The sequence below is a fragment of the Coccinella septempunctata genome, chromosome 8 (genome assembly GCF_907165205.1).
Source record: "Coccinella septempunctata chromosome 8, icCocSept1.1, whole genome shotgun sequence".
NCBI lineage: Eukaryota > Metazoa > Arthropoda > Insecta > Coleoptera > Coccinellidae > Coccinella > Coccinella septempunctata.
In genome coordinates this window covers 25,522,264-25,550,130 of record NC_058196.1, presented here as the reverse complement: position 1 = coordinate 25,550,130, position 27,867 = coordinate 25,522,264, and the positions used below count along the sequence as shown (strand labels likewise).

The 27,867-nt window shown below is 35.3% G+C and overlaps 1 protein-coding gene across 1 annotated transcript in view; it reads right to left on the bottom strand.

Annotated features, from left to right (window-relative positions):
• LOC123319489 (protein GDAP2 homolog) overlaps positions 1-26,416 on the bottom strand; it is a 38,353-nt gene extending 11,937 nt beyond the window's left edge. Inside the window, exons 1-7 of the mRNA XM_044906492.1 lie at positions 26,259-26,416; positions 17,518-17,717; positions 17,115-17,257; positions 16,714-16,846; positions 10,115-10,224; positions 4,234-4,473; positions 1,270-1,438 (exon numbers count right to left, since the gene is read on the bottom strand). Of these exons, the coding sequence (XP_044762427.1) occupies positions 1,270-1,438; positions 4,234-4,473; positions 10,115-10,224; positions 16,714-16,846; positions 17,115-17,257; positions 17,518-17,708 (986 nt within the window). The 5' untranslated portion in view covers positions 17,709-17,717; positions 26,259-26,416. The remainder of the gene's footprint in view (positions 1-1,269; positions 1,439-4,233; positions 4,474-10,114; positions 10,225-16,713; positions 16,847-17,114; positions 17,258-17,517; positions 17,718-26,258) is intronic.
• Positions 26,417-27,867: the final 1,451 nt, after the last annotated feature.

Below are 27,867 nucleotides of genomic sequence, written 5' to 3'. Positions count from 1 at the left end.
TCAATTTCGATTCGAGACTGGTTGTTCTTCTTAGTGTTATGCCAGATCCAGACAATATTGAAGGAATGAAAAATCCCTAAAGAGCCTGCAGAAATTGTCCTAAATTAGAGTGCTACTTCTAGAGTTTGATTGTATTTTGAATTTGTCGAAACAGACATAGAGAAATTTGTTGTTAACAAGATCATATTATTCTTCATTAAAACTAACACTTACAGCATCTCATTATTGGCCAACGAATCCTTAGTGAATCCGCACAGTGTTCGAGGTGAGGAACTTTTAAAAGTGTAAGCGGTCATTCCGAAACGTTATTGTTGCAAAAACAATGAATTTCGCGAGAATACAGATCACTTCACTTACGTATGCTGATATTATCTCGATTGGGTCTTAACAATGACGCAAAAGTGTGATTGAAGTTATCTACGTCGAGGATTTAACTGTTTTACCTACAGTTAAGATTTTTGATCATAATAAATCTCCGAAAATACACAACTGTTTCAAGAATAATGCAATTTTTTTAATATTATCGCAAATATTCTATTTATATTCATCATGAGTAGATTTAGGCATGAGCAAGTAACTTTATTTTGTAAATATACTGTTGATTTAACGCGCAATTTTGAAAATACTACATGAAAGTTGTCCACTTTCAGTTTTAGTGGCATTGTACCTTTATGAAAGGAAGCATTTGTGTGGTGTAAATCCATCCTGGCCATAGTTGCCAATTCAATACTAATATTCAAACCACGTGCTTAATTCACTGTTAAAATGTAGCAGATTTCGTGAAGAATTAATTGTGACAGTTGTTTTCATAGGCGCTTATGTTTTTATCGAATCCTGGTTCTCGAAATTCATAAATCGCCACTGTCGTATTTGTTTCTATGCGACAAAAAGAGCGGACGAAAAGTGTTTACGGACGAAAATGATCTGATGCGGATGAAAAATACTTGTCAACTTTTCGTTTGATGATTAGTGATGGCCTATGGACCCTTTCGACCAAAAATAGTTTCTACAACATTGCAAGATAAATTTTCCTCAAAATCTCAGTACTTAAATGAAGATAGAAAAATTGTTCAGAAGGTTAACAAGAATTGGTACAAGCCAAAACTGTGGAGAGATACGTCTGCTTTGTGCACTTCCTAATTCATTGTTGTAAAAATGCCGTCGATTAAATAAGTGAGCATAATAAATAAAAATAAAACAAACATAAGTAAAGGTTTAAGAAATATAGTTATCAGTTGCAATACACTGGAAATTAAGTTTCCAACTCACCGTTCTTGATGCTGGATCTCTTTGACCATGATGTCCGCCAAAGGGTCGTTCAGTGTACGCTCTCCAAGAAGACGCTGCTGATCCAAATCTCCCTGCATTTGACTGAATGCATGTTCGATATTGATGGTAGTCTCTAGCTGAGTTCCGAGATCAATCGATTCCTCATCAGCTGGAAAAAATCACGGAATCATCTAAGTGGAGCAGTGGGTTGAATAATACTGTTTAAAGTCGAATTGGGTGATCTATAATTCATTGCGGTTGGACACGCTAGTTTTCGATGGAAAATTGGACGAATTAGGATGCGGAGACCTGAATAATATACTGGGTTCGATCGGTTTTGCTATGGACTAGTTGAACTAATGAAACGAACGGATTTTCCAAGGTAGGTCACAATGATCATTCAGGCTACATCATCTGAAGACAATCGCTCAACGATAATCTTATGAAAACTATCGTTTATCGATAAACGTAACTTGTAACTTACGCTGAGCTTGAAAATAGGGTGCTTCAAATAACGTTTCATTGACAGATAATCACAACGATTTCGAATAGAAAAAGAAGGACATCTTAGTAATAAATTGTTAGTTGAACCTCTGCTTAGACAGACCCCAAACGAATTTAAAAAATGTCATTTGTCAGGTTATGTTAGGTTAGATCGCATCCCTAGTACAAAAACTGTTACTATGAACGTTAGGCTGATAAATATAGGAAAGTAAAATTCTTCAAATCTCGTTCTCTTTCAAAATGAGGATGACTGGGCGAAAGTTTCTGGAAACTTATGAAAGCTAAGCTTCTCCTAACCACCCACAATAGTTTTGTGGTAATAATAACAAAAAAAGCGTGCAAAACAGCCCTAAAACTTATACTACACGATTTTCCTCCTATATGTTCAATCTCTATCAAGTAAAGGCTAAAAATGTTAAAATTTCTCTAGCCATATTTTTTATCACTTATTGCAACGTAACAACATTGGATCATGCGCGTTTCATGGTATATGAAGGAAGAGCATGAAGATCAAACATATTTGACCGTTCATTTTCGTCTTTTTTATTAGGTTCTACCACTTACAGGAGTATTCATAAGATTCGTTAATCATGTCACAAAATCACAGTTAACAGCAAATCATCACAATAATAGGTCACATTGAGTCAATCGATAAAAAAAAACAGTCAGGTTTGATGCTCAAACATGACTTCTCACTTTCCGTGCTCCTGTCTGCTATCTCTAATCTGGTACAAATAAAGATTCTTATTTACATGATCCGGATGAAAACACTTTTGAATAAACACTATTCAAAGTATTGTTTCACACGGCGCCTACTAGATCATGGAGAATTCTCGGGAATTACGTTGATTGTCCGCGTGACCTCAGATGCGAAACAAATTTTATAAAATACGACTGAAATTAAAAAAAATGAACTTCCTGTATTGAACAAATTTACGGCGAAGTCTAGGACACTCCTGTTCACCAAGAAAGTTGGGTCTGATCTTTAAGTACCTATTCAAATTGAGTTAATACTCAAGGGTCTGATGCAAGTTAATTCGAGGCAAATAATAATTTTACAAATTTTACTCTCACGTGTGACGTTATTCGTGGCCCAGAAGGGCATAATTTACGATCAAAATGGTATCCAAAAAAGTGAAAAATTTAATGATAATAATACATAATTTATTTTCCATACTTATATATAACTTATGATAGCTCAACTACTCAAAACATCACCAGAACTACCAGAAGAAGAATTTCAATTATTTTTGAAACAGCTTCCAACTGGAAGAGTTGGTTAAATTTCTTAAAATTCGCATTTAATTCGATATCAATATGCTTTTGAGGCTAGTTTTTTAGGAAAAAGTAGAACTTGTCAAAATACACCGGAAAAATCATTGATTAGATCCTTGTAAAACCCTAGATGAAGAGATCAAAACTTAATTGATGAAACTGATCTAAATTATTCACCAGAAATGCTAAAAATCACCAGAACTGCACATATTATATGACCTTCTGATTCAGTCTTGAAAGGAAAAAAGCTCTGTAGATATGAATTGTACAAATTTCAGTGTTCTCCCTCATATTTGCGAATATTTTCATATAAAAAGAATAACAACGTTTCTGATCCTGGAACTGGACGAGAGGCAACCGAAAATACATATTGTTTCCGTGTATATTTGGTTGTCTAACAATCAACCGCTGAATCGATTTATGTTCGCAGCGAGAATTGAAAGATGGCGCCCAAAAAATAAGCATTCTACAGTGACTCTAACGAGACAGTGGCGACAATTGTGGTCTCGTTTTTCATCGTTTTAGCAAGAATATGGCGGATTTGGTCACGTGACGTGACGTGAGCCAATCCGCATTCCGAATTAGAGATCATAGCATTGAAATCTGTGCTTCTAAGCCGCCATATTCTTGCTAAATTTCCAATTGTCACCACTGAGTTTAATGGAGTCACTGTAAAGCATTCTCTATATGTAGATAAGAAAAAACTGGCATACATAAATATATACTGTTTTTATCTAATGTTCCCTACTTCATTTTAATTCAATCAGTAATATTTCAAAGTATATAGTTGAACATATAGACCATATAGTAGGTATTATTTTCGACTGCTTTAATAATATAACATAGTTTGAAAGGTTTGCTTTGCTTGATGATTATTATTGGAAGTAGAAGATATTAAAAGCAATTAATAGACGTTTCGATGACATGGTTAAATGATATTGTAAAAAAACATATATAGATAGAAATAAACCAAGTCTGCTGTTATTTTATAAGCATTGATAGTAATGTCAGAGAGAATAATATTATCTTCTATTTGATTGGCCACCCCTATAAGCGAGAAATTATGTGAAAAGTACGGAGAAAATAATAGCTTGTTTTCAAGGTCGAAATTCCGTTTACGGGGCTTCGGATGTAAATTAACACTGTTGTTATTCTTTGATATTTTCTCGTTTTTCAGATACCTACGATGTAAGGTGTGTTGTGGATTGTCAATAATTCTGATTTGTCTATCAGGCAACAATGGTTCTCCATCTTCACCGCCGAGGTCAGCTGGAAGCTGCCATCTCGATGCTTCTTCCTCCATCTTGGATCGGGGGAAGTAAAGTGGGAGCAGTACCTCGTATATTCCTAGATCGGCGTTGTCCACCACGAATATGAGGGTATCTATTGAATTTCCGTAGCGTTCAAGGAAACGTCGAACTGTACCTGAAAAAAAAAAACAATTGATATATTAATCTGCCCGAGGAGATATACTTATATACTTATTACATTCCCCGGTTACCTCTACTTCTACCAAATCATATTTATCTTAGAAATATTGGTTAGCTGAAGCCGATACTCAAAGAAAATTGAGTGTGCTCATGTGCAGATAAAAAAACGAATAATATGCATTATAGTAAAAAGGATAACGCCTTAAGAGGAAGGCAATGAATTGGTGGCCCTGACGATGGCATATTGGCTACCTCATTGAGATCGTAACTCCTGTCGAATTCATATCGGCAGGTGGTATGCATCTGAATTAATTATTAATATATCTACATTATATCTATATTTTTCGACTATAACTTCATTTCCTTCTTCATCCAATTCGTTGACTATAGTAAAATATTTCGTAGTTAAATAGCATAAACAAATTTTAATTTTCACGATAGCCCATTCAACTATGCTGGCTTAAGTGATTTTAGCGTTCAGTATCAGATTGAAACAATTCAATTCGAAATTTTATCACATTATTCGATGAATTACGTTATAACTTCCCATTTATCAATACTATTCCGTCGATTATATAGGTACCATAAACATAAAGCTGATGCGTATTGACCGTGAACAATATCCCATAAATGTGACAGATAGGCTCAAATCCAATAAATTACGTCACAGGCCTGCCATAATTGAGTAATTTAGATATTATGTGGGACAAAACTATGTAGGCGTTGATCCGTTTGTTTTCACGGTAAATAAGATTAGATTATGATCGTGAGTTATACCTACTTATTAGTATCTACATAATCCGTGAGGCTCTTGAGGGAAAAATTTGAAATTTGTGCTGAAGCCTTCTAATAATATAACTACATGTATATGACTATGAGATTTATCCTTCTTTAAGCTTTATAAAATGATATGGATAATGAGGAAATGAAAAATTCCACATGATTTTACGAATATTATACATGTTCTAAAATAATGAATCAATCTTATCAAGAAATTTTAATTCATATCTGAAATGAAATGTAAGACATATTTAAAAAATATTTTTTTCTAGAATTGTGTATATTACTTCAAAATTCTTTTCGTTCATACCGTTATCTGTATTTTGTGATGATAATTTTGAGCTAATCTACTTAAAATTTAAATATATGTAATGAATATCACAAGTATAAAATGAGTAACAAATTAGTTATGAAAAAATATACAAGCCTACGGATGTTTAGAAAATAACCCAAAAATCATGGGATTGTTACAGTATTATAAATTATAATTATAAAAATGAAAGGAATATTCACCGAATATTTGTCGAATGAAAAGAGCGAGCGAGGTAAATCGATAAGGCCGATGACCTGAGTCCTGAGTTTTTATTTTATTGTTGATTTCTTTCAGATAAACGTTCAATAGTGTCCACTCTATCATGCGCTGCAACTCATTAATGTTTCAGGAACAGTTGTAACGCTGATGGAAAATTTTCAATTACTAGTAGGACACCTTCAATGAAAGTTCAAGGAATTTAATCAATCTTAATCGAACATAAATTGAGAACTTATATGAAAAAACGATTGACAATATTTATCCTAGCAAGAAAAGAATATGAATAGTAGAATAGATCATTCATGGGCTTTGCGCAGAGTATGGTACGCCACTGTGAACTATGATTATTATTCAATGTTTGTGATATCCGGTGTGCTAAGGAAATGAAAGAGGTTCATTAAGTTTTATACAATTTGTTTTATTTATGTACAACGTATGAAGTTGAGGAAAATCGTTTATGTATGGTCGGAACTATCCGTGGAAGTTATTGCAAAATTGTTTCAACAATATATGAGTATAATAATAAATGTCGTGGTTATGACTAATCCTTATATAGCTTTGGATATTCCTGAATAGGGTCGACTTATTTTTAGACTCATAGGATTAGATAAGCTCTATGGAAAATCTAGTATGGAAATCAAACGAGAGCTTTCCTTAATAGTACCACACTTAATCTTAAATAATTCTTTTTCCCCTTTGTTGTTTTTTCCAGGGAAAACTGATTTTATTTTTATCTCTTTGAACTTAATTTTTTTTTTGGATAATTTGAAATTTTATTCAGTAAACGTTGAAAGGAGTTGAACTCAATATATTAAGCTTGCTTCCTCTGTTGAATCAGACCCTTTTCAATTGAAATTCCGAAAAGATGAAAAATCATAGCTTTGATTACAAAATAGAGATACAAAATTGGAGAACTACTTTCGTTTTATTCTATTCAGATTTAATAACGCGTGGGTGTCTGACAGAAAGATGTCTTGAGCTATAGCTAGAATACCCTTCATTAAATTAGAGGGAAATAGAATTGAATTTATTGTTAAATTATTTGTTCACTTTGCTATATGGAAGGGTGTATTTTTAGTTCAGTTCTATTGTTTTTTTTATCCTTGTGGTTACGCCCACGCTTGATTTTAGGATTTTCGAAATTGTGTATCTACTTTATACAATAAATGGGTCTTTATCGATAAATTATCGATCTGAATCAGGTTGCGATAATTCTTATCAGGTTGCTTTGATACCCACCACACTTTATGAGTTGAATAGGAAATTTACATATGAGGACAATCCGCCTACTATGGTTGTATAGGTTCTTTTCAAACACGAATGAAATTTCTCACAGTCGAAAAAGTGCAAAATTTCACTCACAAATCAATCCGCACAAATTTCAAAAAAAACCTCCACGTCTGCGTGTTGGACTTCGCCCTATCCCGTTGCACTTGGACACTTCCCACAACAACATAACCTAAACTGATCGCTGCTGGCAGCGAAACCGAGAATTCAATAGAGGTGAATCACTGGACGTGCCATTGACTGAGAGCTATCGCCTAGAACGCAATGGCGTTCACGGAAAACATACGGCACACCACTGGCTGGAAGTCGAAAAACCCAAGGTACTCTAATTGGATTTTGCGACCTTGCGGCGAAGAACAAAGGTTTCGGAGCGCACGGTGTTTGTGCAACAATACGTACACCTATATAACTCGCACAATAACAAACTGTCGAACTTAAGCGACAAATTCGATTTAACGCCAACTGAACCGGGAATAATTTAAAAGCGAAAGGTAATAGCGTTTGATTTTTCACCGGACCAGCGAGGCAGCTATCGTCCAAACAGCTCCGGCAGAACGCGGAAGGTCTGCGAGGTCTGAAACCGGTATCTGGCTGGTTTCTGCCTCATTGGGATTAATTGAATATCAAATGGTCTAGGTGTTGCGTTATTTCAATCGATGAGACAAACATCTTGTCATTGGAGACTTGAAATTGTGGAAATCTGAACTGGTTGAGAATAAGTAAGAACTTCGTTATTGATGCCTGTTTACGACAGTCTTGTCTTCTACTTTTAACTGGCGTCATCACCTCGCGGAGCTTATAGGAGCTTGTTAACAGTCTGCTTCGAATTTCGAAATGTTTTTCATGAAATGCTACTACGAAATCCGTTTGAGGAGATGTAGATTTAGAAGTTGCCACTCATTTGGAGCAAAACGAAGCTGCCAGAATTGATTCAGTTGCTTTTGAGTTTATCGAATTCCGAGTTCCTTTTAAAAATATTTTGCTCGTCAGGTATAGAGAATTTTTTAACAGACTTCACTTAGTTTTGTTGTGGAATAATGGCCTTACTGAAAAATGGCTTATTTGCCAAGTCTCATTCTTCCAAAATGATCGAAAATACCTCAAAAATTCGTAAGATAATGGGCAATTTTGACGTTTACGAAAAATCGAGTGACATTTCACAAAATTAAATGATTTTCTATGATGACCATGAATGTCATTTCGTGATTTATGGGTTAACGTCAGTTTTGACGGAAGTATGGTTGGCAGCGATCACATAACAGGATGCTCTAAATCAATCTATTTATAAAAAGGAATAGAGGGCTGTAAGCCCCAGAAAAGGACAAAAGGCGAATCGCGAGGGCCGCAGGCCCGAGCAACGGACGAAAGGCAAATCAGGTAGATCTACAGGCTTACTAGTTTTATTTCTCAATACGCAATGGGGAATTCTGCTCAATTTGGGTTATCACTGCATATGCAAGTTTTAACTGAATAATTATGAGTTTCATTCATGATTTTTTCAAATTCACCGGGAAACTATTCAAAATCATCCTTCAAATATGGGGTTTTAAAATTTAAATCGGTTTGTGCGGAGTTTACGATTTGACAACAGCGCATACAAGACAATGAAAAGAACAATGTCCGATCAGCTTGTTTATGAAATAACAGCTGTTGATCTACAGGCGCGTACTTACTGGCGAGCTTCAGGTGCAACCGGCCATAAAAATCCCATAAAATTTTACGACCTTCCTCGTTCATCGCAGACTTCATAGACAGCCATCTTTTTCTATCTCATCAAGATAATGTATTTGTTGTCCTTTATTATCAAGGCATATTTCAGTCGATGTTGCCAGCTTGTGCAATTCTCACAAAACGCTTTAAACTTTAAATACCCATTTTTATTTTTCATTTTTAAGTGCTTAAAATAATTTTTTTTGGAAACGGTTGAAATGGTTATTTCAAAATGTGAGGTTTCAAAGATATTTCATAAAAAATACATCATTTTCATCAGAAGGAGTATTCCCTATTCTCCTTTTCTAATTGACGAGTTACCTTCTGAGAGTGTTTGATGAGGGTAGTAAAATTTTTTAAATGGCAGCTAAAACTAATTTCTACCAGAAATTAGATTTTTTTGTTGCTGGGTATTATTTGGTCATTATTGGGGCTTTTTTATTAGTTGCTCAATTCAAAATAAAAATTGACATTTTCGGGCATTTTTTCACAAATAGTGAATATACATATACAAAATAAATGAATTTGTTGTGTTACTTTAGGTTGACTCTGTATATTTGAATGAAGTTTGCTATTCTCTTCGAAGATTGTCATGCAGGTAATGGTAATTTCGAAGTTTGATGAGGGTCACGAAGCTTTGCGTCATTCGAGATGTAGTATAGAAACTTCGGAATATTGGAGTTTACGTTGATTACCATGAAAAACAATGCGAAAATATTGAATACCAGCTAAAACCCAACGTTCAAGAATTCAAAAGGGCTCATTAATTTTGTGATTATCGCATTTAAACATGAACAATCTCGAGATTTATGACATCAGTAAAAATCGAATGTTCGAAATTACTTTGTGAGTTCCGGAGGAAACACGAAAATATGGTTGATACTTCTACGTCGTTGATATACAAATATCGAACTTAAACCTTCCTCATGAGGTAGTTGGATTATTGCAATAATTTATTCATTAAAGAAATTTCATCCAAACTAAAAAACTGAATCACTTGATTTTCACTAACATAAAATGGCCAGTTTCATAATCAAATTCTAAGGAAATTTAAGGAAGCTTTAAGCTTGAAATTCAATTATGAAATTTGAGGATATAGTGAGGATGGGTAAAGTTAAACTCGTATTTACATGAAGGTAAATACGAGACTGAAGATGTTACTGCGATAGCGAAACACTCGTTGTGGTTAAATAACCCATGTCTTTGAAAATGATGTATATAATTCATTTCTTTAGTTCAATTATTGATTTTTATCAAGTATCAGCCACATCAATTCAATATTGTAAATTTCATTCATTTCTATCACACAAATTTTCAATATACTTACGTAAAGCAATATGAGCCCCTTCGTTAGGTGGATAATTTCTTCTTACTGAATTGATTACGCAGAGAGCTAATGAGTGGAGGCCGAGTTCTTTTGTTTTCTGTAGTACATTCCTGAAAAATCATAAATTGAATCAACATCTGCTGGAATTTGCAGCATAAATTCTACTTATTTCATATTGAGTTGTTGTAAAGTGAAGCTAGTGATGTATATGGGAAATAGTTTTAGGGGAGGGGAGAGGAAATTTAATTTGCGTTCAATTTTTTCAGTAAAAACCAAAAAAAAATCGAATAAATGTCAGGTTAAAAAAATTGTTGTAGATATTGTAATAAACTTATGAAGTTTGCAAAGGAAACGTGAAAGTGAAAGAATATTACAATATATACAGAGTGAAAACGAATTAATGCCACGGGAACAACTTCTAAGATCTTGGTGTTATAACAATAAGGGTTGAAGCGGTACAGTTTTGAATTTCAGAAGTTATCTCCGTGGAATGAAAAATCGACTTTTCCGATAGGTTCTGCCGACCTACGAAGTCGCAGTTTCATTTTACCCGCTCTGTATAAAATAATTTACGACCCCCTGTGCTTCCTTTGACATATGCCACTGAGTGAAGGATATGCTACTGAAAGGATTATTTCAGTGACGTCGAATTCTATCTGCATTTTTGATGTCAGTTTTGAAAAGATTTGAAGTAAATCCAAGCAATCGACAAAAATTCTCAGATAATGCAGAAACTTTGTGTAAGAATGTCATTTTGTGATGAAAAGTTGGCGTTTAACACTAATTTCATGGGTTTATTCATTAGGTAGACTACAATGTGGGACTCCTAACAGAGACAAAATTGCACTAAAATAGAAATCGAATTGGTTATTTATACAACGGCATCCTTCTCAAATTGAAAGCGTCGTTTTCACCACTTTCTTCATTTTCACATACTGTCGTCCCGTCTGAACATTCTGGAAAGCTTTCTCTCGATATATGGTAAGATTCCGAAGGAGACTTGAAGTAAACAACGGTAGAAGAAGGTAGCTTCTTGTCCAGTTCACGAAAATCTGTCTTCGAATATCTCACTTCCGTATCTGAAACTCTGATGAAAATATTTTCTTGGTTGTCACCTAGATCTTGAGATTTCGTAGAGTCCCCATCTTTCTTCGAAGACTGCAAATAATCCAATAAATATGATAAAGATTTTGCTCATTTTGATTCACCGCAAAAAAACTGGATGTGAACTCATCAAAAGTTATCAATAACTATATTATACTCAAAAGTTGAATAAGAAAGAAACATTTGGAGTCCAGTCAGAGCTTTATCATTTCACCCAAATATCAGTGAGTTTGTGAAGTTGTTTGAGATTCTTACTCCCAACCCTTTTCGGGATGCCAATAATGGTGTAAAAAAATTCGTGATGTACTTTGTTTGTACGGTTGTCAACAATTTGGCAACGTAGTTAATGGTCATGAATAGTGCGGACCAATACAGTGACAGCCCTATTCTTAATCGCCAGGCTGTTATGTTATTACCATAGTAACGAAGTCCCAGGTTGCCAGTCGAGGTTCAAGAACAATGGAAGGGAAATATTCATATTTCTCGATAATTTTCGAATTGTTTAGTAATTTATTCTTGGTTTTAATAATCAGAATCATCCACTCGTTGGTCTGATCTATTCTCGCATAAAATGATATGTTCTGCTACGCTAAATAATGAAATATGAATGAAAACGATTGACCAAAGTTATCCTCAAAACGTTGGCAGTCGAAGTGTCACGAGTTGTCTGAAGTTGGAGTCAAAATAGAGTCGATATTTGTGAAGAGATGTTGAGTATTCGATACAAACCTCAGACGAAGAAAAGAACAAGTCATTCTTTTCATTGAACATCCTTCTGAAAGTGTCGTCACGATCCAAATCCGACAGTTCTTTCAAGATGTCGTTCAGAGACTCGTCTAGTCGAGGGACGTAACCACCACCACCGATTCGCATCATCAGGCCCTCCAACGCTATCTTGCTCTCTTCCAGAAGTTCGGAGGGAGACCCTGACAAACTGGAGATTTCGGATGAGAAATTGAAAGCATCGACAGAAGCCCTCTGGGAGGAATTGGAAATATCCCCTTTTTGAATATCAGAGTTACCGGTGGTCGAATATTCGCTCATTAATTCCATGTTTGAATTGATGGAACAGCTGTTGTTAGAAGCCGAAGAAACATTTTTGGAGTACGATTCATCCCTCTCAGAACTCACAGTCCTGCAGCGGTTGGAATAGTTGTTTTGTTGTCTGAAAGTAGGTTCACTTTTCCACCTACATTTCGTAGTATTCAGACTGTTGTTTCTTCTTGTAAGTTCAACTTTATCGGAACCTGCATTCGAGTAGCGACATAAAGGCTTATTAATTGTACCACTTGGCACATTTGCAACGGTGCAATCCTCGTTGTCTTCAATATTTGGAACTTCGAAACAAGGAAAGACCTGATCTATGTATGTGTCAGAGATTGAAGGTATTTTCTTGACGTCGTGTTGAAACGACACGTAATGACCATCCTCCATTGTAAAATTCAGTTCGTTAGTTTCCCGAATTTGTTCGATAAAATTCGTCCCCTCTTCGACATCTTTCTCATCCGTCTTTTCTTCAGCTTCTTCTATATCCAAAGAGAACTGACTGGTTTGGAAGACGTCTGACCTCTCTTCAGTGGAGATCTTACCAGAGAGTCTGGCAAAGGTGGAGGTCACTGGGGAGTTATGGATATCATCTATACCGTCTTCAGTTGCTTCAGTTTTGGAAATTTTGGAATCGACAGTTTCAACCTTCAGGCAGATCGAATGAGCATCTGTCGGAGGTTCATGAGTTGAAGATTTTTCTTCAATATTGGTACTCTTCATTTCGCGAACATCTTTCAGAGAATCTTCTTCGGTGTTGGGTGATGGAGGTGGTGGCTTCCTACCGTTTGGCAGATCGTCTCCAGATAGGTGTGTCTTGCAAGTTTCATAAAGTGATGAATTATTCTGAGATTCGTCTAAGGATAATGTGAAGTAACTTCTTCTGAGAGATTTTTGGAAATCTCTGTAGTCGAGTTCATTCCTGCGGTAAAACTCTAATAGAAAATCGCGAAGGTCTAGATCTTGCTCAATCTCACTAGATGCGTTGAGTTCTGGTACAGTTTCGCCAGTACAAGAATTACCTTTAGTACCTTCCAATTCGTCAGTTCCAGTCAATTCTGGCCTCTTCACATCATCGTCACTCAACCTAAACTTAACTCGGTTTTCGTGTTGGTCAATTTCACTTCCATCGCAATATTTCAGTAGAAGGTCGCGAAGATCCATATCAGGGTCAAGCTCTCCAGCTTCTCCCAGTTTTGGTGTAGTTGGGGTTTCACCAGTACCTTCTTCTTTCTCTAACTCTTTAGTTCCCATATTTTCTTTCATTTTCACATCATCATCATTGGGCACCTCCTTGCCCTTATGGTCCTTCTGATGTTTCGAATTTTCCATCGCCAATATTTCAAGGAATTTCTTCTTTATCTCCTCATTCCTCTTCTTGGCCAAATCTCGACAGGAATCTATACTATTATTATCAATATTTTCATCTACCGTTTCATCCTCTGGGTTCTCTTCAATTGGTTCGCAATATAGATTTCTGTTTTTTTGATAGGTCAGGCTAGTTTTTGTATTGTCAGAGGTGGTGAATTTTCGATGTCGCCTTTTCAAACGCGTTAAAGATGCTTCGGGAATTTTGGAGATGAAATTATTCACTCGTCTACTGTCCCCTGGAGTTTTATTCATTTTTGTTGTTTTCGTTCGTATGATTCTTTTGGTAAAGTAGTTTTTTATCGCATTTTCCGCCTTTCTCTGCGTGTTGGAAGGGTTGCTTTTCAATTGCGAAGAACTAGACATATTTGATGAAGATAAACTACCAAAAAGTTGTGGGTTTATTTCATGGATGAAGTCGCATTTCATTGAAATATTGTCGGGCAATCCTTCGATGCATATTTTCGAGATTGTTTGTTTTTTACATGGTTTCCTATTGATGTTTGGTGAACTAAAGCCTCTTTGAGAGTTCGGGAATTTTGAGACAATGTCGTAAAGTTTTTTGGAAGACTCTAAGGTTTTTATATCAGAGTGAGCTCTTCTCATCACTTTTGGGTTTCGTTTATCGATGTCTTCAGACAACTGCATATAACTAGCATCTGCTGAAGGCGCTGATGACGGTCTTTTCTGATCTCTTCGAGATTTCACTGCGGTCACTTTCTTTGGACACCTTGTTCCAGTAAATTTCTTCGTCGTTTTCAAATGTGGTGCGCTGTCGACAGACACGCAGCGTGTTATTTCTCTCTTGGGAAGTTGACTGAATTTTTTATGGCTATCGAACCTTGGATTGTTGCTGGGATATCTCGCCAGATCGATCACTTTGGGTTTTACGTATCTCGAAACTATCTGCTTTGAAACGGGATTGAAGGAATTCACAATAGGCGTGAACATGTCTGAAGACACTGCAATTTCTTTGATTTTTTTGGACATTTGGTTTTTACTTCTCACTACTCCGATATTTATGTCTATTGACTTCAACATTTTACTAGCAGATCGTGCTCCAACTTTTTTCATTCTGAATGTTGATTTCTTATTCATGCCAGTTTCCGTTTTGGTTTTAAAGGGTTGCTCTTGGTACTTTCTACCTTTAGTGAAGAATCTGAATGGCCAACCATATAATTGGGTCATTATTTGATGGAAGTCAACTCAGCTTCATGAACGGGACCTATTTCATTTTGTTTATAAGTTATTTCACTGCGAATTTTCGAATTATGACAGATATGTCGAATCATAGATCACAAAAAGTATCATTTGAATTGAAATATATACGAAAAAATCAGAAATTGACCCTATGCTTACCGTTGCTTTTTTCCAAACGGTTTTCATGATAAGAAATTTTCATGATAGTTTTTCCGACAGTATATTTGGATAACCCGTGAAAAATACTTTATTCAACACGAACGATATCCTGGAGAAAATGTATCTGTTGCTTACTTTGTGCATCTGGTTGCCTAATTTGACGCTACTAGTTCAGTCGGAAACAAAATGAGTTTGTATGCAAGAGACGAAGCGAGGGACGTGGCTATCTTAGGTCATGTAGTCAAGGATCCGACCTGAAGTACTAGGAAATTGTCCGATGTATCAGGTGTTTCACGCACAACAATCATGGGGATCCTTAAACAACATAAATTCCATCCTCATAAGATACGATAGGTTCAGGAACTGAATGAGGATGATCCTGATCGCCGACTGCAGTTTTGTGAAGTGGTCAGAGAAATGGATAACGGTAATCAAAACTGCACTTTCGATATATCCGTGTTCATTTTACCTTAACACATTATACTTATTATATTTCAATATATTGATTGTTTGGGAGTGAAAGTATTTGAAATCATTCAGAAATTTAAATTTCAGTTATATTTATTCAAGAGTGAAACAAACAGCATTGAGGTTTTTGGTACTTCTTGCCTTTTTGTTTTCTGAAGACTCAATTTTGCTGGCTAGTTGTCTGTAATATCCAGGGGGCATGTTTATCTGTGTTTGGAGTATTGGGGACCTCTTTATGGCTTTGCTGAAAGAAATGGGTCTTCTTTGTACCTTGACAGGATCGTAGAAAGGAGTACCTTCAACAACAAATCTCGGTTTTTCAAGGCAGCAACTTTTGGTTTTTTTCCTCCCAGTTTTGGTGCTTTCAACAAGTTTTTTAGGTTTTTGTTTCTTCACATTCCCAGGACAGCTCTTGATTGAATTCATTGTAGTATTTTCTGAATTGATTTTCTTGAAAGGTGGAAGTTTTTCATGAACGCTTCTACATCTCGAAGATGACTTATTGGAAGCAGTCATTATACCCTTAGATTTCGTGATAACTTTAGGTTTTTTTTCAAGATCTTTCGGATGTTCTGGAGTGTTTCCTCTGCCATTTTTTGATGTTGGACGAACTTCTTTTTTTTCAATCGCAGGTTTGCTTTTAGATTTCTTCCTATTCATATCCGGATAGAGTTGAAATCAATTCCATAATTCGGCCATGAAGTATGAACTCAGTTCCATGGAATTACCAGATTTGGATGTTGGAAGTATAAGATTTTGAACTTGTCGAAATGACAGATTTTTCACAGAATATGATGAGAATGATTTTCCTAATGTTTACAGTGTGAGAAACCAAGTTTTTTCCCATTGCTTTGCGATAATTCAGATTAAAAATGATCTAGGGTCGTATTAGGCTATATTTTAGTAATCATTATCAATGTTTTTTTCAACTTTGTTATTGAGAGTGTTGTATAGGTGATTTTTGGTGAAACGCTTTATTTTGACCAGTTCTAGATATGTTTAAAAAAAGCCTTAGCTTTAAAAACACCCTGTTTATGTAATATCATTCAGGCACTTCCTAGACTGTTTAGAGGAAGAATTATTTTCTTTTCCTCTTAACGATATGCTATATAAGCGGAAATGCCTACCCTATACAGGTTAACTTTTTCCGTGAACAAATTGTTCCCATTACATGCGAACTTTGAGCTAATGACATATATCGATGTCAGTTAATCTGGACACCCCCCATAACCGGCTAACTATCTAGGTTAACCTACCTGTAACAGTAATGTAACGTATTTTCCGATGCTGATTGATATTTAATGTTGTACTTGGGTCCCACCGTATGGATTATGTACCTAGCTGGCAGTGCATGTCCTTGGGTTACAATGGCTTCCCCAGTCTTACATTCTGAAACAACAAATCAATTTGTTTTAGAACATACGTAGGCACTGTAGGCATCTAATATAAAATAATAAACGGATCAGCAGTTCTCGATAAAAGTATTCTCAGGAAAAACACCTTGACCGTAACTCAAAATATTGTTTTATGCCTTGTTTGAAGAAAGTTTTTTGAAATATGTACATGTATCTACTATTTTGTTCATTTTCATTCTGATAGTATGAATTTTGCGACATTGTGAAGATAATATGAAATGAGTTAGAATAAGGGGGCTTACCACGTATGTCTAAATTGATCTCTTCTTTCAGTTCAGATCCAGCTCTTTGAAATATTCTGTCGCTGATAGGATTACTCTCTGTCATGGACTCATTTGTAGAATTGACTATTGCATCCACTTGCAGAGCAGAAATGTCGCCATTCCTAAAGAAAAAATCAGCGTAAAATTGAATATTCTCAACAGTTTAGATGAAACTGATATAAGTATAGTAGGAAACAGAATATCCAAAAAATTTGTAAGAATAAGACTGATCGAATTTTTTGTAAGCATCTGAAAATGAGGTTCATTAATAATTGTGATGTAAAATTGGATATTTAAAAACTTATTAAAATCTATAATTCTTAAGATCAATTAAATTCTTATTTCGGTGATGAAAATTCGATTAATGGAAATTGCCACTTACCATAAAATTATTTTTTGATTGATTTGGGGGTCAAATACGAAAGGGGGCCTGTTATGAGCTGGTTGTTCACCTGAGGAAGAATAGTCGGTTGGGAAGTGTGTTGGTTGAGTGCTGCTCCATCTAGTGAGCTGATGTGGAAGTACTATATCCGAAGCCACCCCAAGGGGCTCCTGATTCATTATAATCCTCATCAATTTCTCCTGAAGAAAAATATACTACTAAAATAATTGTATATTATACGTGCGCTTTCTTATTCCATCACCATTTTCAATGCTCGATAATTTATTATACCTTATTTGTTAAATCTAACAAGAGTCTCATATTCCATTATGGATTCATTATTATTCATATTTTCTGAGAGTTTGAAATTAATTTCAATAATATTCGGAATTTTTCCCTCAAATTTTTTTATTCTTCACTTTTTTTTGTCATAAATAATGACTAAATAAGCCAATTCTTTATTCATAGTTTATCCAAAGAGAAAACTTTCTTCTTCATTATAATTATATGTATGATATATTGAGGTGCATTGTGCTCTATCTGAAATAGTTTCGGAAAATTTTGACTTCATTTTATCTCTTATTGATAATGATAACTTACAACACCAAAAATATAAAAATTAGATATAATTTGGCGTGCTCCTGAAAAATCTTCATTGGTAGGGTCTAGATGAGAAAAAATTGAACCTCTTAATCGAACATAGGTCGAGGTCGTTTGGTTGAATGACTGTGCGTGTTGATGACTGATAACAGGAATGAAAACGAGCAGACGTTTGTCTATGATGTTTGGACACTCATATATACTGCTCAAAAAATGGAGTGGATAGTCGTGAGGAAACTCAATTTTTGCACTTCATTAATCAGGAAGCAAATTATTAAAATTCCACCGAAATTCCAAATTTCGATTCAACATGACTTTAAGGAAGAATACTATCGCAGCAAAATCAATAGGCTGCTGATCCGTTATGACAACGGAAATGCCTGCATTACAACTCATCAAGAAATCGATGAGTCTAATAGAGGTGATTAAGGAAAATATGCGAAATTCGCTGGGTATCTGATGTAACCTTTCGTGATTGCAAAAAAGTTAATCGCTTAAAGCAAATTGGCTCCTGGATATCATGCTCAGGTTCCTCAGTTCACGTAATGCTCTGGCAACTCAATTACGCTTATACGGGATTTAATTTCTGATAATCTGATGAGAATTGAATATCCTTTTTTCAAAGAAGGATAGTACTCAATACTTCATTTTTATATACTTGTTACATAAAAATATTTCTATCGTCACCACCTAGGAGGTGTCGCAAATATAAATGTGGTGATACGTTGGATGTGCCAACTGCCAAACACCAGATACCAGCGGGGCATCTTGGAAATAAACGACATGCCGTTTCCAACAATGATCCCAGAGATGTTGTAAACATCTAAACACCTCTGTAGATGGTTTTGGGGGTAATTGTCCCTCATAAGTACAATGCAGTGTACTCGTATTTAACACTGCACTGTAATAATGAGAGACAATGATCCCGAAACAGGTCTACTTTTGTGTTTAGATGTTTTACTTCTCTGGGATTGCCTACGCTTTTGCATGACTAGCACGTATTGTTAAAACGACAATTCTATGGTATTGTCGTTTATCCAATTTATAAATGTGGTGTTTAAATACTTCACTTTTGAATCACCAGAAATCATTCTGTCAAAATACATTCAGCAAGGACAATAACAAAACGCATTCATTGAGTGAGTTCCTACATTCTATCCTGCTTCAAATGGGGTAATTTTCCACGTCTTACGGACCCAAAAGATCAACGAGTTCAATACCAGTCCATCAAAACCCTATCTAGACACTCCGAAGCAATCTCGAACGGAATTGGAAAGACTAATCCCCAATCTAAGAAGTACATTAAAGTCAAATAATCCCCTGAAAATTTTACAATAATGGTGGGATATTTTTGGATTCCCATCAATTCGAAATGAGGCGAATCTCTTCGTGAGATCGAAGGCTTGTCCCACTTGAACGCCGTTCACCCGCATTCACGTCATCGATGTTGTCGTGACGTCACGATGTAATTCGGTTTTAAACGGAGCAGAGATTGGGAGATAGGCGCAGGGTTCAGCTGGATGATGAGGGAGATGAGGGTGGCTGGGTTTCGAAAACTGAGTATGTCTCGAATGAAATACCATTTGACATTTCGGGGAGGAATGGAGTCCTCAATATTAGTTTCATTCTTCTAAAGAGTAAAGACTGTTGCATTAACAGCATCAACAAGATTTGAAGATCTTGAAGGCGATACCATTTCATGTTTTTCAGGGATGATATAACATAAGAAAAGGTACCTTTCTCTAATAAACTCATATCGAAAACGGCTTAGCAAGGGTGCTACAACCTTCAAAAAGCTCCTTGCGATGATGGGTTCTTCCTACATAAGTTTTGAAATGGGTACCATAACATATTCAGCTGTTTAGGATACAATTTTTTTTTTAATTTTATTTACTTATGCTCCTTCGATTTTTCAAATCTATACCTTGAATCCGGCCACAGAAACAGATAGTGCACCATGAAAAGCCTGACAACCATCAACTTTCGCACTTATTACCCACTCAAGTAAGAGAGAGGAAAGATTCATTTATTCATTCATTGCTGAATCTTATTACTGAGAAAATCTACAAAAAGACTATCGGTGCCATCAAACTTATAATTTCTTAGGGCTACTTGCGACTGTGTGCCTTCCTGTGACTGAAGAGACCAACCGTGACCTACAGATCCTTCCACACTCCGGGCATGGATAGTCACCGACCAGATCTGGCCGCCGCTGTATTCTTTTCGAGTCTCCATTATAGCTGTGGGCCAAAAACCTCCACTGTGATCTGTCTAACGTTAGTTGTTCCCAGTTATGATTGGCATTAACTGATTTTAGGGATTGATGCAGTATATCCTTAAACCGCTTATACTGGCCTTCTGGTTTCCGAGCTCCCTCTGTGAATTCGCCGTACAGAGCTATTTTGGGTAGTCTTGTGTCTTGCATTCTCAGAACGTGGCCGCTCCATCTGCGTCGAGCCCTCGTTACTTGAGTCTCAATTGTTATACAACTCGCGAGCTGCAAGACTTCTGCATTTGAAACTTTGTGGAACCATGTGATGTGCATTATTTGTCTTAGATGACGTTGTTGCGACTGTCCTTCCAGAATACCTGTGATGCTGAATTGATACAGTTGTTCATTTCCGTGTCCATTTATGAAGCTTCCCAAGTATATGAACTTCTCGAACTGTTCTAGAGTTTCACCCTCCAGGCTGACATCTGTTTGAAAGTGTTCTGATGGACTTACCAGGATTTTGGTTTTGTCAATATTGAGTCTAAGCCCTAAAGCTTCGTATATATGTTTATAGATGTCCAACATTATCTGTAGATCCTCTGAGCTGCTAGCGATTAGTGCGCAGTCATCCGCATATTGAAGTTCCGTGATAAATTGTACGGGTTGTTGCTCTGAGGCGTTTCAGGTCAAACAGGCGTCCATCAAATCTTAATCTTATTCCAACACCTCTTGCAGGCATACTCACGTCAGCAATTATTGGGACAGCTATGGCAAAAATATTGAACAGTAAAGGCGTTAACATGCAGTCTTGTTTTATTCCAGAATTGGTTAGGAAATGGTCGGTTGTAGAGCCATTATGCTGTATTCACACACTGCTATCGGGTATTCTAAGGCGTCCCATGATTTTCCATAGCGCTCTCCGATTCACCGAGTCGAAGGCCTTACTTAAATCCATTTAGGCTGTATAGATCCTTGATTGTAATTCACGGGCCTTCTCTTAGAGCTGTCGCAGTGTAAAAATTAGGTCAACCGTACCTCGATTGGATCGAGAGAAAAGAACAGCAAACAGGACATTGTATGCATGATTTTTCTTCAATAAGGCCATATAACCTTTTTACTTTGTATTCAACAAACATGGGAAGGATCAACAAATGATCTAGGGTCGTATAAGGACATATATTTCAGTAAGTATTGTCGTTTTGGAAGTTTTGTATAGGTGATAATTGGTGTTGAAAAAAGCTTCACCTTTAAATGCACCCTGTATTGTTTCAGTTGTAGTTTTGTCATGTTATCAGCTAAAATTCTTCACTTTTCATCACATTACTCTTGTTTTGTCAATATTTATTCGAAGTGGAAGCCTTATTTTTTTCACAGATTTATTGCACTCTGCTTTCCAAATTTTATCATAATACTTATCGGTTTTGAAACCCTCCCAAATTTCCATTTCAGTCTTCAGTCAACAACTTTTTATTTTATCGATATCGATAAAGCGAAGTATTTGATTATCCTCCAAAAAAACTCCAGGTTGAATCCAATAGCAAAGCATCCCCAACCTTGGAGATAGTTCGATGTAGATTCAGAGTATTCCGGTTTCACTCTGCATCGAGGATTTTCCACCCATTTTCTCACTTCGCCGACTCTTTCCAGCTTTATTACGGCAACCTGGGGCCATTCACGTCTCCACGAATTGAAGGAGATCGCCGAACGTTCTTCATCGATTGGAGTCCACGGTCGATGTTGGAAAACAAAGATATTAATCTCGCATATCTATTTTCATCCCGATGTTTGTTTTCGTTAGGAAACAACTCTGTTGTCTGAATGAATAATAACGAATGATACTGGATAAATATTGATACTGAAACAACTCATCTGAAATTTATTTCGAAAGGAATGACTGATTTGATGAGGTTTCATCAAGGAATCATTGAGCTAACACGTCTATATCTTTCAGGACAATCAGTGAAAAGCATATCAGATCTAGTGGAATGAATTCTATGCAAACTACCTGGAATGCTGACGCCATAGACATATAGTCTCTATGTCTATGGCTAACGCAAAGACCTGTCAATTTGTAATTAATTCTCTAAGGCCCGGTACTTTCACGTGCGAATAACAAAATTTATTCGATTGATAAGTCTTATTCTTAGGATAAGTAAAAATGCAGTCTTTTCAGTTTCAGATTTATTCATCGAATAAATCGAAATCCTATTTCGGTGCTTTCAGAAGAAATTATTTGACGAATAACAATTCTATGAAAGCACGGTATACTACTTTTCACTGATTAATGTAAAATAAGACACCGCATTGTAGAAAATGTCATAATTCCAACTAGAAAGCAAATATTTTGTGAAAATCACACAAAGAATAACCATACATACAGAATCTAAAAAATTCAACCAATTATGAGTATTATGACGTACCGACATTTGATCTATGACAAATAAAATCTTATTAACAGATATATTCGATGAATAACTATCTGAAAGTGAAAATACTTCATTTTTACTTATCCTAAGAATAAGACTTATCTATGGAATAAATTTAGTTATTCGTACGTGAAAGTACCGGGCCTAAAAGAGTTAATTTGTCATAGATCGAATGTTGGTACGTCATTATTGGTTTAATTTTTTAGATTCTTGATATATGGTTATTCTTTGTGTTTTGACGAAATATTTGCTTTCTAGTTGGAATTATGACAATTTCTACAATGCGGTGTCTTATTTTACATTAATCAGTAAAAAGTAGGATACTGTGTTTTCATAGAATTGTTATTCGTCAAATAATTTCATCTGAAAGCACCGAAATAAGGTATCCTTCAGATAGGAAATTATTTGACAGATACTTATTGACATTGAATGAAATTTAATCGAAGGTGAAAGTACCGGGCCTAAGTTTATTATGCGGTGTATTCAAATAGAGAGTTATAGTGTCTCATTTCATGGTCAAGTCCTGTAGAATTGGAAACGTTAAATAGTTTTGTGTGAGTATACGATAACGAAGTTTTGAAAAAAAGGGTTTAAAAAATTGAAACTGAATTCCGTAGTCCATTCACTTTTATAGAAACAGTCGGTTGGACATGGAATGATCTTGTTGTAACTAGAACAGGTTAAGGTAAGCACATATTTTCGAATTCATTCATTTATCGAAGTAAATTCACATTGTGAAAAATACGAAATTGCTAACGTCCACTTTCTTGCTCAAATTTTTAAAGTTCCTTCAAGCCTAAAGCCTCCTTTAGTTTAATTTTCTATAGGGTTGAAGAAAGCTTTGAAATTAAAGGTACTTTAAGATCGATTGTGAAAGTGCCGTGAGATCTTTAGGCAGAACGGACAGCATAGCGCTGATTCAAAACCCAAAAATGGTTTGACAAGCACACATTTTCTTATTATACCTACCTACATCGTGGAATGTTTTAAACTTTCAAGTTAAACCGACTGCTTTTATGAATGTGAATGGAGTATAATTCTGAGCTTGTTCAAATAACTATGCCATCTCTTAACACCCTTCACTGAAATGTTCTTCAATTTCAGGCAGCTTTTTCTTCACATTTCGAAAGAATTTCATACGCGTTTCCTGATGACGCATACTTAGAAATAAACATGTTCGAAAATTGCAGAAATGTCTGCCAAGCCTTGGAGCTTTAAATTCTTCAAACCTCTCTCTCACTCTTTAGCAATTATTGTGAAATATACCCCTGTGGAGTATTATCTGCAATTGTTGTTTATTCGTCCGAAAAATATTCTTATCTGGTAGAGAATTTACGATGACTACATTCTTGTTTTAACCAGATACTACACAATGGATTACAAATTGTAAACATGTTGTTGGTGAATGGAAGTTTTCATTCTAACTTAGCGTTATAGTCGCTGTTTAGAAATGAACAAATGAAAATACATTCTGATCTAGAAAAAACTAGCTGTTATTCTCTTCAATATAGTTAAAGCTTAGAGAAGTAATCTACGATAACAAAATTGATCCGTTTTTGCACAAAATCACAAGTGAAATAGCAGCCATTGTTGATTCTCTGTGGCAATTTTGTGTTTATGGTATCTATAAAAAAGATATACAGATGATTTACAGTAGCCGATTCTGTCGTTAACGCTATACTATACGAATTTATTCATTATTCAGAATGCTTTGAGGATATGTATTGTCAACAACTGTTAACCGCAAAGAGGAATGAATATGCTAATCCGTGGAAAAGCCATTTTCTCGAAAGAACGTCATACCCCATTTTATTTTTTTAATCTCATTACGAATGAATGAAACAATACAACGGAATGGTCGCAGAAAACATGAAAAGGCACTCCATATCCCTGCCGAGTCTCCTAGTTCAGTATTTATTCAAACTCATATGAAGCTTAGAATGACCCATTTTTGAAAGTTTTCCAATTATGTTCTGAAGAATAATACGTACTTCCATTGTAATAGGCAGTAATGGGTGAATTCATTTCAATTGATGATAATGACCTAAAAATTATCAACATAAAGATAACGCAAATATTTCAATGGCTAACATGATTGAGGCGAACTACAGGTCTCTGATGATAAAGCATTCATTCCGAAGTACCGAAGTTGTATTCCATAAAATAATAAATTAAGTTATCGCTTTACTCGATACATTTTAAATAAATCACTTATTCGGCAATATCGGGTTGCATTTGTTAAATTGTAGGATGCAAACTGAGCATAGAAATAATTTTGCCATGAGCATTCACATCTTTTCTTGTAAAATCAAAGTATTTTTCAGCTTTTGTAGATATTTTTATCATTTTATCAATTTGAGAAACGGGCTGTCTAAATCCTTTAAATGAAGCATTCAGTTGTTTGCTTTAACAGTGATGAAAAGCGTTTCTCCGCTTTATTTATGTAATTACTTTTTTTTGTATTAATTCTTATTATACTGTTGTTTTCTTTCTTTGAATTATTCTTCACATTGTTTGAATATTTGCTGGCATAAATATAATTATTTTTCTCATTATTTTGCTTAAGTATTCTATAGATTGAATGAGAAAAGCGTTTTTATCTCCAAACGAAAAAAAAATGTTACTGAAAGAAAAAACTGCGATGATTATCATAAAAATAATTTTTGATATATTACTTTTTGAAAGTGGTGGCGATAGATGATTGCCGAATACATTGCTTTTAAATATTTTTACCCTGCCTATATGAAAATCAAACCAATTACTTTCGTTGAGAAGGATTGAAATGAAACCTTATATGAGATTATCGGATTGGTGTATAAATGTTACTTAGAATAAACGTCAATAACCGGCTCTCGATTCTCGAGTAGCTCAATAACAGTGACATTCACATTTAAAACCTTATTTTTGTTCTTCTTCATTGAAAGATTTACTTTATGTATAAATTACATGCATATAAAATAAAATTGTTCAAATTGTCAGATGAACTTTAAGTATAGCATAGCATAGAAGTATTGTATTATATACTTCCATGTATAAAAAAAATTCATTGTTCATTTTCAGTTCTTTTATTATCATTATTTTTTGACTTATAATCTGAGATTACTAAAACCTTTCACTCCATTTTTTCACCACTGCTAGGTGGGTAATATTTTCTTCATCTCAGAAATCTTTGGAATTTAGCCAAAATACCAATTCTGTATTTTAACGTGAAAACATTTTCTCAATTTTATTTCTTTATCTACCTCCAAATTATCTGGAAAAGAAATTCATTTGTTCATTATTATCAACGACAGTCCTTCTATTTCTGTCTTGACTCGACTCCTGAATCTACACCAATATTTCCCATCCGCAATTGGGATGAATCTTGAATTCCTCTGCCCAAATAAAAGCGAAAACAGGAGATGAACAAGGGCAAGGTCAATCTTCAACACTCTGATTTCTGGGTGAAATTACCTCTCTGGGGCGTATGCCATGCAGTTACCGTTCTTGCCGACACAACTTACCGCCTTATTTCAGCTACAACAGTTAGTCAACTCTTGCGTTTCTCGCGAAAACAGTACACCAAACAACTCGGACAAGAAACACACCTACGTTCACAGTAATTGTCACAAAGTGACGTTTAAGCCTCTATCTCTATTGGGATGGCGCAGAATGCATGACAACGTTTGCGCAACATCTGACGATAGGGATAAGGAATAGGAAAACCGATGGAAACTAAAATCTTGTTCTAAAATTCTACTGGCAGAGGTACTGCTGATCAAAGATTCTAAACTATTCACTTTTACTTTGCTAGCACTGTCTGGGGACATCGGCCAAAATTTCATGTCGATCTATTCAAGGTCTGAAGAACTATGCGTGCCTTTGTAAGCATAAAAAGACCTTTAGGTCTTACAATGTCAGATATAGGATATAGGTATTGAGTTTGCTCCAAATTTTGCTTGTAGAATGCATATATGCTGCCACAGAAGTGAAATATGTTGCTGAAGAACTTTTGGTTACCAGGCTATGTCAAAGAGGTTTACAAGAATCGCAACGTCATTCAAAAATCATGCTGAGAAATTCAGATGATGAGTTTTTTCACTAATCCTGCTGGGATTCATATTTCTCCGGCTACCAAAGAAGATTATTCGAGTTAAATGTTTTTTTTTTGTCTATAATCATCTAAAATCACCTCCACTCACCTAAAGGGATGCCCTCAATAAGACAAGAAAATGTGTCTGTTTGAGATGAGAAACATCCCTTTCAGTACAAAACTGGGCACAAAAATGTTTTGCTTTCTTAGAAAATTAGTAGCTACGTATTCTCAGAGAAGTACATGAGCGTAATGCTCACTCCAACTCAGAAAAAGCTGTTGAGTCATGGAAACAAATTGCTATATATAGTGAATTATACCTTTTCTTTACTAGTTAGAAATTTACTTCATTTTTATTGTCATGAAATAGAACGACATATAAGCATAAATTCATTTACGATTTACGAATGATTGGTATACGTATATGTATAAAATAGATACACCTTTGGGGTGGTTGTCAGTAGCCATTTGCGTTTTTATGATGCCTTCATCTATTAGCAAAATTGAATTTGTTTTTACCATTAAACTAAATATTTTGTTATAAATGAGTTGAGGTAGTAGCAAATTTTTCTAGGTAAGATGTTAAGTAACTTTAGAAGGACAATCAGACATTAATGGCAGATAGATACAGTTTGTATTTCTCGCCAAATAAAACATATTCATTCGGAAGGATTGTTTCATTACTAGAATAATCATGAAATTATTCGAAAACCTTGAAAGTGTATATTGCTATTTCCACAAGAATATATTGCTACCGATGTATATAGTGCCATCTTTTGGATACTACAGCAACTTATTGGTCATTTAAGGATTTCCTGTGTCACACTCTTATTCCTTGAAAATAACTCATCATTCTGGAAACAGATTACTCTATCATTCCAATAGAAATTCGTGATTGTACATTTCATGCTCTAGTTCAATTTCCAATTCAATAAAAATTTTCGGCATATATCTACCATAAAAGCACCAAATATTACAAAGGTGAAATTCAACTTTCCTATTGCTATGAGTACACTATTAATCTTCGCCTCATCACAGAT